The sequence below is a fragment of the Hemiscyllium ocellatum genome, chromosome 13, assembly GCF_020745735.1.
Source record: "Hemiscyllium ocellatum isolate sHemOce1 chromosome 13, sHemOce1.pat.X.cur, whole genome shotgun sequence".
Classification (NCBI taxonomy): domain Eukaryota; kingdom Metazoa; phylum Chordata; class Chondrichthyes; order Orectolobiformes; family Hemiscylliidae; genus Hemiscyllium; species Hemiscyllium ocellatum.
This window is the reverse complement of record NC_083413.1, coordinates 20,993,413-21,005,732: the sequence shown is the minus strand read 5'-3', so window position 1 is coordinate 21,005,732 and position 12,320 is coordinate 20,993,413. Positions and strand designations below refer to the sequence as shown.

Here is a 12,320-nt window from a genome sequence, read left to right as displayed (position 1 = left end):
GCTAGTACACCAAGCCTGCACATCTTTGGGCACTAGAACCAAACATTTTTAGCAGTTTGTTTGGCCACTTTACATCCTTGGTAACTGTCAGTAGTATTGGTCTGATGATGAAGCCGTGTATAGACCTGGATAATTAAAGGGATGTCAAATTTCAGTCGGTATTAAGGCTGGAACATAAACCCATTAATTAGTCAAAATGAAGTCTCAAGTCATAACGCAATCGATCTCTTGACTTGTCCAGTCTACGTTGTCCGTGCTGTGGTGCCATTTGTTTCACACTTAAAAAAAAAATTTATTACAGTCAAATGATTTCGAGAGTCCGCCGCATCCGGAAGTGTAACTGCTATTGCTACATTTGAACAACTTGCTTGCTCCCGTTGAATGGGTAGGGCTGCTTTGTCGCAGTGCAGACTTCAGTTTTCTGGAGCTGCCATTGCAGATTCTGTTTTCCATTGAAACAGACCGCGCCCGAATTCGCACATTTTTTTGAAAAGGACAAACGGGAACGGAGAAGCTAAGCCTTCGCAAAACAAGTCTGCGACAGAGAGAGAGAGAGACGGGGCATTTACTGTAATATCTGATCATTCTCCCGTTGTATTTGCATGAAACTACCGCCCCTTTAACAATGCAAGCTTTCATTAACCCCTCGATTTTGCTGAGATAAGCGATGATTTTACCAGTGATTGCGAGCGGTGGGTATCGATTTGACACGTTTCTTTTGAAAGTGATCAGTTTTTTTCTGGAAAAATGTTCAGTTAAATTGAATCGACAGTGTTACATAGTAACAATGTACGTAATGGCAATTAAGTGCGTTAGTTGTATTCAGCTGATGTGGCAAAGGCAGGGTTAAATTGCCTTGTTTTGGGTTCGAATTCCCAATATTGAAATGATCTGTGCGGCGTTCTGGCAATTATGAAATATTTTCGAGGGTTCAGGCAGAGTACAGTATACCTTTTTTTTTAACGATAGCATTTTTGAATCACTTGTTACAAATTTGTGTGGCCTTTTTTTGTGATCACTCTTTCTTTGCTAAAGAAAGTTTAACCTTGCAACCTGTTTGTGTTTCTTAGAAATATGATTTGGTCCCTTTACGGAAGTGTACCACTGATCTACTTGTCTGTGCATTAAACCTTACAGCCAGAAAGATTGCAGATGTTTTAGTGCAGGGCTGTAAATAATACCAGAAAATGATCTTATGATTTAAACTCTAAGTTCATTTTGAATACTTTTTTCAGGATTCTATCTGCTGAGGTATATCCTGTGGTGCACAATTGATTTATGTTCAAACATAAACCCAATGATTGCAATAAATGCTTCTGTTATGTCTTACGGCTTCAATCTCTTACACTGTCCAGACTGGATTGTCCATTCTGTGGTATGGTTGGTCTCCTGTTTGAAAGCAAAACCGTAGCTGAGTGTTATGGTGTTTAGGTGAAATTGAGCTTGAATTTTAAAAACACATTGATATGAAAAGTGGGCTCTGGCAAAGGGATTCTCAGATGTAATCTGATCAATAAAAGGAGACAATATTAAGCTTGTTTTGTAGGTTCCTCTTACGGCACAGTGGTAACGTCCCTACACTTGGACCAGCATTCAAGTCTCACTTGCTCCAGAGGGGTGTAATAACATTTCTGAACAGGTTGACGGGAAAAGTCCGTATTACTCCATATTATAAAAAATCTTGCTCTCAGCATAGTGCAGGGAGGACAGTGAGCTTGTGATTTCAAGGGAAGGGCTTTTTATTTTACTATATCCCTATGGCCCATGTCCCTCTAAACCCTTCTTATTCATATACCCATCCAGATGCCTTTTAAATGTAATTATACCAACCTCCTCCACTTCCTCTAGCAAAGCATTCCATACACACACTACCCTAAAAAAGTTGTCCATTAGGTCCCTTTTAAATTTTTCCCCTCTCTCCCTAAACCTATGCCCTCTAGTTCTTGACTTCCTCACCCCAGGAAGAGCACCTTGTTTACTTACCCTATCCATGCCTCTCATGATTTTATAAACCTGTATAAGGTCACCCCTCAGCCTCTGACACTCCAGGAAAAATGGCCCCAGCCTATTCAGCCTCTCCCTGATAACATCCTTGTCAATCTTGTCTGAACCCTTTAAAGTTTCACAACCTTCTTCTAATAGAAGGAAGACCAGAATTGCAAGCAATATTCCAACAGTGGCCTAACCAATGTCTTATACAGCCACAACATGACCTCCCAACTCCTATACTCAATACTCTGTTCAATAAAAGAAAGCATACCAAATGCCACCTTCACTATCCTATCTACCTGTGACACTACTGTCAAGGAACTATGAACCTGCACTCCAAGGTCCCTCTGTTCAGTGACATTCCTCAGGACCTTACCATTAAGTGTATAACTCCTGCTCTGATTTGCCTTTCCAAAATGCAGCACCTCATATTTATCTAAATTAAACTCTGCATCTGTCACCCATTGGCTCATCTGATCAAGATCCCATTGTACTCTGACGTATCCTCCTTCGGTGTCCTCTACACCTCCAATTTTGGTGTCATCTGCAAGCTTACTAACTATGCCTCCTATGTTCACATTCAATGTAATGTAAAAATAGTTTTAGAAACAGACAAGGTGCCAACTCACAAAGGAGAGCTTTCCAAACTAGGATAATTGTTCACTTGAAAATCTTCTGACTGAGAGTTATTTTCAATCTCGTCACAGACTTCGTACCATATTGAATACTCCAGGAGTGAATGGTTCCTGTGATGACAAGGAAATGAGGCTGATTTTCATCTGGAGATGCAAGGATTGGAGTTGAATTGTTCAGGTGCAAGAATGAATGAGCTTTGAGCTGAGTACTTCACCAGTATTTGTGCATAATTTCTCTTTGGATAAAAATACCATAAGACTTAGGAGCAGAATAGGTCATTTAGTCCATCGTGGCTACATTGTAATGTCATCATGGCTGATTTGGTAAAGTTTGAAGGAGTGTGCTTGGGCTGATTGACCTTTTTCTTCCAGCTTTATTAGCTGGGTATTAAATACTCACTGTCCTCCCCTTGCTGTGCACAATGGTAGCTTCTTTAGTTATAGTGTTGTCTCCCTCTGATTTTCCATTATCTATTGATTTAAATTAAATCCGTGCAGAATGATATCCATTTAAAAAGTGCAATCTGTTCCTATCGCTGATGTCCTTGCTGACGTCCTTTGGCTGTCCATCCCTAAATCAATTAGTTCAAACTTATAGTTTATACATAAATTATTCTTTCTCAGTCTCACGTTTGTAATCATGATTCAAGCAACTTTGTAACTTTGCTTTTCTATCTCCTACATGCTTCTGGATCTGCTTATTCTTCTGAATTTCTGTCAGCGCATTCTCAAATTCTCTTAACTACTTCCCTATAACGATTGCATTCCCCACCCCTCAAAATATCCTCAAGCTACTTATTAAACCACTCCTTTAGCTAGCTATGTTGTAGCTTTTTAACTGTTTGATTTTTCTCTATTCCAATTCCCGAAGGGGGGGCCTTGGTGAATTTTGCTATATTAAAGGTGGCACAGCTATTCTATTTTGCCCTCGTACAAGGTAGAACATAGTCATTTTGAGGTTGAGCCTCTTCAAGCCTGTGTGTGAATAATTGTTTTATTTGGTCTTTCTTCATCAGCTTCCTATTACCAATGTGCTGAGTAAAATGTGTTTTACATTAGGCCATTATTGCAATTAACAGAGCAAAACAAAATTTATTTCAATTATTTAATTGTAGGTGATGGGCATTGACTGACTGTGAATTCACTTGAGATGCTCAGATTGATTAAAGCTCTGTCAGCTTAGGAAATGTTTAATTGTAATAGATGGATGTAGGTTTCTTCGCTGAGCTGGAAGGTTCACTTTCAGATGTGTCTATATTCGCTATATTAGATAACATCTTCAGTGAGCCTCCAGACGAAGCACTGCTTGTGTTTCCTGCTTTCTATTTATATGTTTGGGTTTCCTTGGGTTGGTGATGTCATTTCCTGTTCTTTCTCTCAGGGAGTGGTAAATGGGATCCAAGTCAACGTGTTTGTTGATAGAGTTCCAGTTGGAATGCGATGCTTCTAGGAATTCTTGTGCATGTCTCTGTTTGGCTTGTCCTAGGATGGATGTGGTGTTCCAGTCGAAGTGGTGACCTTCCTCATCTATATGTGAGGATACTAGTGAGAGAGGGTCGTGCCGTTTTGTGGCTAGTTGATGCTCATGTATCCTGGTGGCTAGTTTTCTGCCTGTTTGTCCAATGTAGTGTTCGTTACAGTTCTTGCCCGGTATTTTTAAATGACATTAGTTTTGCTTGTTGTCTGTTTAGGGTCTTTCAAGCTGCTGTTTAGTGTGTTGGTGGGTTTGTGGGCTACCGTGTTGTCCGAGGTCTGAGTCATCTGGCAGTCATTTCCGAGATGCCTTTGATGTAGGGGAGACTGGCTAGGGTTTCTGGGCGTGTTTCTTCTGCTTGTTTGGGTTTGTTGCTGAGAAATCGGTGGACTGTGTTCATTGGGTACCTGTTCTTTTTGAATACACTGTAAAGGTGATTTTCCTCTGTGCTGCAGTGTGTGGTGGTTCGTTGAAATAATGTTCCAATGCAACTTGTGTAATATATAGCTCTGCATACATTCTGAATATGTGAAAGATTAGTTTAGGTTCGACCTTACAGTTGATTTCTTGGGAGAAAACAGGCTGTCCTATATTCAAAAGTGTTAAGTTCTATCTAGCTAGTTTTTTTTTACTGATTTGAATACTTGGCCTTCCCAAATCCAAACTTACTTTGATCAAAATTTGTATTTATTGTGGTTTGGTTTCTTTGTTTCAGGTCTTTTAATCAACATGGGAAGGGAAGATTAACCAAGCTTCCATCATGATTGGAGGCTTATTCATTTACAACCATAAGGGAGAAGTTCTGATCTCCCGAGTCTACAGGGATGACATTGGGTAAGTATCTTTGCAGGTTTTCATTAGCATTTTTACATTTTCAAAATCTATTTATATTGTGAAGTAGGTGACTCCGTTACGTCAACGGTTTTCTTTCTTGGGCTATTTTGAAGGCCGCAGCTCTGTAGACATCATAGACAAATACCATAGGCCACTTGGTGGATGTCTATTGGGCTTTTCTTTTATGGGATATAAGCATCACTGGGAAGGCCAGTAACTTGCCCATCCTTAATTGCCCCCTCGAGTGTTTGGCTAGGTTATTTCAGTTGGGAAGGCAGTTAAAAGTCAGCCACGTTGCTATTAGTCTGGAGTCACACAAAGGGCAGACCAGATAAAGACCACTGATTTTCTTCATAGAAACATAGAAGATAGGAGCATGTGTAGGGACTATTCAGCCTTTCAAGCCTGCTTTATCATTCAATATAATCATCCAATTCTGCATTGTTCCTACTTTCTCCCCATATCCATTGATTCCTTTAGCCCTAAGAACTACATTTAACACCCTTTTGCGGGGGGGGGGGGGGGTGAATAAATTGTATGTTTTGCTACACCCCCTTTCTATGGCAGAGGATTTTAGAGGTTCAACCATTCTCTGGTTGAGGAAATATTGTCTTATCTAAGTCCAAAATGGCCTACCCATATCCTTACACTGACCTCCGGTACTGGATTTCTTGATAATTGGGAACGTCGTTCTTGTGAATCCACCTCCGCCTTGTTCTTAGATTCAAATCAGTTTAGTCCTACAGTTGTGCCGTCTCAATGAATCAGTCTGATAAACCTTTGTTTCACTCCCTCTGTTACCATATGTCCATCCTTCAATAAGCAGGCGGCTAGCATACTATATGCTGTCTTCACTGCTGCACTGTCTGCTTACTTTCAACAATTGGTACAAGGGCACCCAGGTGTTGTTGAGAAAGCAGGAGGTGCAATCTATCACCTTTCAGACAATCTGCCTTTGTTTTTGCTCCCAAAATGGATGACTCACATTCATCCGCATACTTCACCTGCTGTGCCTTTGCCCACTCATTCAACTTGTGCAAATCACACTGAAGCATCTCAGCATTCTCTTCACTTTACCTTCCCACATAGATTTATGTTATCTGCAGGCTTAGGGTCATAGAGTCAATAGAGATGTACAGCATGGAAATAGGCCCTTCAATTTACTTGTCCATGCGACCAGGTATCCTAAATTAATCTAGTCCGATTTGCCAACATTTGGCCCGTATCCTTCTGCGCCTTCCTATTCATATACTCATGCCAATGTATTTTAAATGTTCTAATTATACCTGCGTCCTCGTCTAATTCTGGCAGCTTATTCCATTCTTGCATGGCCCTTTGTGTGAAAAATGTTGACCCTTAGGTCAGATTAGATTAGATTTTTAGATTCTCTACAGTGTGGAAACAGGCCCTTTGGCCCAACTGACCCTCCAAAGAGCAACCCACCCAGATCCATTCCCCTACATTCACCCCTGACTAATGCACCTAACACCTAATTCAGTATGGCCAATTCACCTTACCTGCACATCTTTGGTCCCTTTTAAATCTTTCCCCGCCTCACCTTAATCCTACGCTGTCCAGTTTTGGACTCCCCTAGTCTAGGAAAAAGACCGTGGCTATTCACTCTACACCCTTCATGATTTTACAAACTTCCATAAAGTCACCCCTCAGCCACCAGCGCTCCAGGGCAAATAACCTCAGCTGATTCAGCCTCTCCCTATAGTTCAAACTCTCTAACCCTGGTAATATCCTTGTAAATCTTTTCTGAACCCTTTCAAGTTTAACAACAACTTTCCTTTAGCAAGGAGACCAGAATTGCACACAGTATTCATAGAGTGGGTGTAATCAATGTCCTGTTCAGCCACAATGTGACCTCCCAACTCCTGTACTCAATGCACTGACCAAGAAAGGCACATGTACCAGAAGCTGCCTTCACCACCCTGACTACCTGCGACTCCACTTTCAAGAAACTATAAATCTGCACCCTAAGGTCTCCTCACTCGTTAATACTCCTCAGGAATTACCAGTAAGTGCATTAAGTCCTGCCCTGATTTGCTTTACCAAGATGCAGCAACTCTAAATCTAAGTTATCTAAATTAATTGGCTTGGCCACATTTAGAATACTGTGTACAGTCCTGGTCGCCACATTACCAAAAGGATGTGGACACTTTGGAGAAGTTTTACAAGGATGTTGCCTGGTATGGAAGGTGCTAGCTGCGAAGAGAGGTTGAGTAGTTTAGGTTCGTTTTCATGAGAAAAATGGAGATGGTGGGGGGGACCTGATTGAGGTCTACAAAATCATGAAGGGTATGGATAGGGTCGATAGAGATAAGCTTTTTCCCAGGATGAGGGATTCAATAACGAGGTCACACTTTCAAGGTGAGAGGTGAAAAGTTTAAGGGGGGTACATGCGGCAAGTACTTTACACAGAGGGTGGTGGCTGTCTGGAACATGTCACCAGCAGAGGTGGTAGAGGCAAGCTCAGTAGATTCATTTAAGATGAATCTGGACAGATGCATGAGTAGGTGGGGAGCAGAGGGATACAGATGCATAGGGATTGCGCGACAGGTTTAGATAGTAGATTTGGATTGGCTCAGGCTTGGAGGGCCGAAGGGTCTATTCCTGGGCTGTAAACGTTTTTATTCTTTCTTTGTTGTTCTTAAACTCCCACCTGTCACTCCTCAGCCCATTGGCCCATCTAATCATGATTCCATTGTACTTGGATGTAACCTCCTTCAGTGTCTACCACACCTCCAATTTTGGAGTCATCTGTAAACTTAGTAAGCATGCCCTCTATGTTTACTTCCAAATCATTTATATAATTGATAAAAAGCAGTGGACCAAGCACTGATCTTTGTGACACACTGCTGGTCTGAAAAGCAAGCTTCCATTACCACCCTCTGTCTCCTACCTTCGAGGTAGCTCTCCCTGTCCTTTGCATAAACCAAATCATCTGCCAACATTTCCGCCACCTCCAAAAAGACCCCACCACCAGGGATATATTTCCCTCCCCATTCCTTTCCGCCTATCACAAAGACCGTTCCTTCCGTGACTACCTGGTCAGGTCCACACTCCCCTACAACCCACCCTCCCCTCCTGGCACTTCCCCTGCCACCGCAGGAACTGTAAAACCTGCGCCCATGCCGCCTCCCTCACCTCTATCCAAGGCCCTAAAGGAGCCTTCCACATCCATCAATGTTTTACCTGCACATCCACTAATATCATTTATTGTATCCGTTGCTCCCGATGCAGTCTCCTCTACATTGGGGAGACTGGGCGCCTCCTAGCAGAGCGCTTCAGGGAACATCTCCTGGACACCCGCACCAATCAACCACACTGTCCCGTGACCAACATTTCAACTCCCCCTCCCACTCTGCCAAGGACATGGAGGTCCTGGGCCTCCTTCACCGCCGCTCACTCACTACCAGACGACTGGAGGAAGAACGCCTCATCTTCTGCCTCAGAACACTTCAACTCCAGGGTATCAATGTGGACTTCAACAGTTTCCTCATTTTCCCCTTCCCCCACCTAACCCTAGTTCCAAACTTCCAGCTCAGCACTGTCCCCATGACTTGTCCTACCTGCCTATCTCCTTTTCCGCCTATCCACTCCACCCTCTCCTTCCTGACCTATCGCCTTCATCCCCTCCCCCACTCACCTATTATACTCTATGCTACTTTCTCCCCACCCTCGCCCTCCTCTAGCTTAACTGTCCACACTTCAGGCTCTCTGTCCTTATTCCTGATGAAGGGCTTTTGCCTGAAACGTCGATTTCGCTCCTCCTTTGGATGCTGCCTGAACTGCTGTGCTCTGCCAGCACCACTAATCCAGAATCCATGTAATCTAACTTTGCTAACTAGTCTGCCATGTGAAACATTGTCTGTCTTTCTGGACTTCAGTAAGGCATTCAACAACATCCACCACTCTGCTTTCTTTAGGCATCTTCATTATTTCTTCAAAAAACTCAATCAAGTTTATGAGACACTATTTCCCACGCACAAAATGGAGTTCACTATCCTTGATCAGTTCTTGTAAATCCTGTCTCTCGGAATCTCCTGCAACAACGTAGCTACCACTGACATCAAGCTCACCAGTCTAGTTCCCTAGCTTGTCTTTATCACATTCCTTAAATAAAGGTATCACATTAGCTTACCTCCAGTGTTACAGGAGCTCACTCCTGGCTATTGATGATCCAGATATCTTAGCAAAGGGCCCAGCAAACAGTTCCCTAGCTTTCCACAAAATTCTAGGGTATGCATGATCTGGTCTCGGGGATTTATCCACCTTAATGCATTTTAAGACACCCAGTGCTACCACTTCCTGTAATATGGACACTCTTCAAGATATCACTATTTATTTTGCAAAGTTCTCTAGCTTCCATATCCTTCTCCACAGTAAGCACTGTGAAATATTTATTGAGTATCTTACCCATCTCCTGTGATTCCACGCAATGGTGCCCTTGCTGATCTTTTAAGAGGTTCCTCGTTATTCACTGTAGTTACTCTTTTGTCCTTAATCTTTTGTAGAATCTCTTTCATCCTACTTGCCGAAGTTATTTTGTGTCCTCTTTTATTTTTCACCCTCTTGAGTATCCTCCTACTGCCCTTACTCCCTTCTCGGGATTCATTCAATTCCTACTGTCTGTATCTGACATGCTTCCTATTTTTTTTCTTGACTAGAGCCTCCATTTCTCTTGTCATCCAGCATACCCTACACCTACCCGTGTTGTCCATCACACTAGTAAGAACATGTTGTCTCTAGACTCATTATCTTGTTTTTGAAGGCTTCTCACTTTGCAGTTGTCCCTTTAAATGCAATATCTGCTCCTAGTCAACGTTTGTAAGTTCTTGCCTAATACTACTGTTGTGCATTAGGCCAGACCACTCAACGTTTTTTTTAGCAAGCAGGCCCGGACCGTAACTTTGCAATTTGTTTTGGTAAGTGTACAGTGAAAATTCTCCAGATTAAGTTGGCGCGGTTGACTGCTACATTTTAAAACAGACAAATGGGCCTGTTTCCATACTGTAGGGAATCAAATCTTCAAAAAATTATTCACAGAATTACAACACGCAGAACAGAATAAAGAACCCCTATAAAACTCAGTCTATCCAAACTAGACATAATTATGCTGTTCTGAATTTACACAATAGTCCCAATAAGCAAACTCCCTTTAAAAACCAGTATAAATGGAACACATGCTTACAGGATTGAAGTTGAAGGGCAGAAAGAGAGAGAACGTTTCCACACAGCTTGCGATTGAACTCCTCACCAGTTCAAGACTGAACTAAGCTCAGCTAGAGAGCTGACCACTCCCCTTTCTTTATACAGGTCACTCCTAAAACATGACCACTTTGGCCTGACATCTCATCTGTTTACATATAAACAAAAGGTCTTTCAAAATCCTTTTCATCTTCCCTGTACCAAACCAGACTGATGGGAGCCTCGTCTGGTTTATTACCCCTCTGGAAAAAATCAAGGACAGCGTATCCTTGAACCAAGGCACAGCTTTTGGAAAAGAAAGGGACTAGCTATGTGACACTCAAGGTTGGCCTTCTTCCAATTCAGAATTTTAACTTTTAGATCAGGTCTATCCTTTTTAATAACTACTTTAAAGCTAATAGAATTATGATCACTGGCCCCAAAGCACTTACCCACTGACCTCTCAGTCACCTGCTCTGCTTTATTTCTCAAGAGAAGGTCAAATTTTCCCCAGTCTCTAATAGATACGTCTACGTACTGCATAAGAAAAGTTTCTTGTGCACACCTAACAAATTCCTCTTCATCCAAGCCCTTAATAGTATTGCAGTCCCAATCAGTGTGGGAAGTTGTAATCCCGGGAGTTATAATCCCCTCCCATTAGCACCCTATTATTCTTACAGATAACTGATTTTACAAATTTTCTCTTTAATTTCCCACTCTGCCTTGCTGGGGTTGGGGGTGGGGGAGGGGTTGATTGGGTGGTCTACAGTACAGTCCTATTAAGGTGATCATCCCTTTCTTATTTCTAAGTTCTACCCAAATACCTCAGTAGATGAACTCTCCGTAATATCCTCCTGAAGTGCAGACGTAAAGTTATCCCTAACCAAAAACGCCAATGCCCCGCCTTGTCTCTTGCCTTCCTTTCTATCCTTCATGGAACATGAAACTGCCAGTCTTGTTCATCCTTGAGCCATATTTCTGTAAAACTGATATTCCAGTCCCATGTTCATGACCATACCCCGAGTTTATCTGCCTTACCTTGTTTTGAAATAAATGCAGTGTAATTTATCAGTCCTATCTCATTCTCTGCCTTGTTGCCGCCTGTCTTGACTTGCTGCTTTTTGCAACTGTACCAGCCTCAGACTCATCTCTCTTTTTAACTATTTCTGCGGCCCCCACCCTGTCCTAAGTTGAAATCTTCCCGAGTAGTGTTAGCAAATCTCCCTGCCTGTACATCAGTCCCCTTCAGGTGGAACCCATCCTCCTTTTACCGGTCACTCCTACCCCAGAACAGATCCAAAATTATCTCATTCTCCCTGCATCAGCTGCACATGCATCTGCTCTCTCCTCCTGTTCCTATTCTCACTAGCACATGGCACTGGGAGTAATCCAGATATTACTACCCTCCAAAGGCTTCCTTTTTAATTTTCTGCCTAAATTATTTTATTCCCTTCCCAGAACCTCATCCTTTTCTCCTTGATCTCTGTGGTATTCCACTAGTCACAGCCTTTACCCACGTTGGTGTACTTTCCTAAAGGATGTTTGTCTTTTTATGACTGCCTGTTGTCACAGATTTTTTTTTGTTGATTTTTGCATTTGACTGTCACAATGCGATTTGAACCCACGTTCCCAGAACATTAGCCTGGGGCATCTGGATTACTAGTCTAATAATACTACCAGTAAAGGGTAACCAACTGATTTTATCCTCATTGGCTGGGACTGATGTTACTGTACTCTGAAAGCTTCTGCAACCTGAGCTGTGCTTTCAAATTGCAACTTTCCACAAATGTTTGCATTTGGTTTTGTAAATGTGAAGTGTTAAGCAGCACTTCCTCTAATAAACCGTCGAAATGCAGGATGTTAAAGGGGGTAAATAGTTGTCATAGTGGTATTGTAACTGGACTGGTAATCTGAAGTCCAGGCTAATACTGTTGGGCAACAACTTCAGGTCCTACCATTGCAGCTGATGGAATTTAAAATCAGGCAGTTTTAAAAAAAAATGTCTGGAATAAAAGAGCTAGTCTTGTTGTATCCAGCAACTGTCATTGATTGTCATAAAAACCCATTTAGTTCACTTATACCTCCTTGTATATTCTATTGTTTTTACCCAGTCTGGCCTCTGTGACTTCAGGCACTTCGCGCTTTGGTTTACTCTGAACTGCCCCCTGAAAGCCCAACTTTCAAGGACAGCT

General features: G+C 42.2%; 1 protein-coding gene across 4 annotated transcripts in view; it reads left to right on the top strand.

The window, feature by feature from the left end:
* Nucleotides 1-12,320, top strand: part of LOC132821799 (AP-2 complex subunit mu) — a 73,474-nt gene that overhangs the window by 20,997 nt on the left and 40,157 nt on the right. Inside the window, exons 1-3 of one of the 4 annotated variants that reach the window (XM_060834600.1) lie at nucleotides 414-692; nucleotides 2,697-2,802; nucleotides 4,814-4,932. In XM_060834600.1, coding sequence (XP_060690583.1) covers nucleotides 4,859-4,932 — 74 coding nt within the window. In that variant the 5' untranslated portion in view covers nucleotides 414-692; nucleotides 2,697-2,802; nucleotides 4,814-4,858. Of the gene's footprint in view, nucleotides 1-413; nucleotides 693-2,696; nucleotides 2,803-4,813; nucleotides 4,933-12,320 lie in introns of those variants that run through there. The other 3 variants (XM_060834603.1, XM_060834602.1, XM_060834601.1) reach the window with 3 other exon arrangements.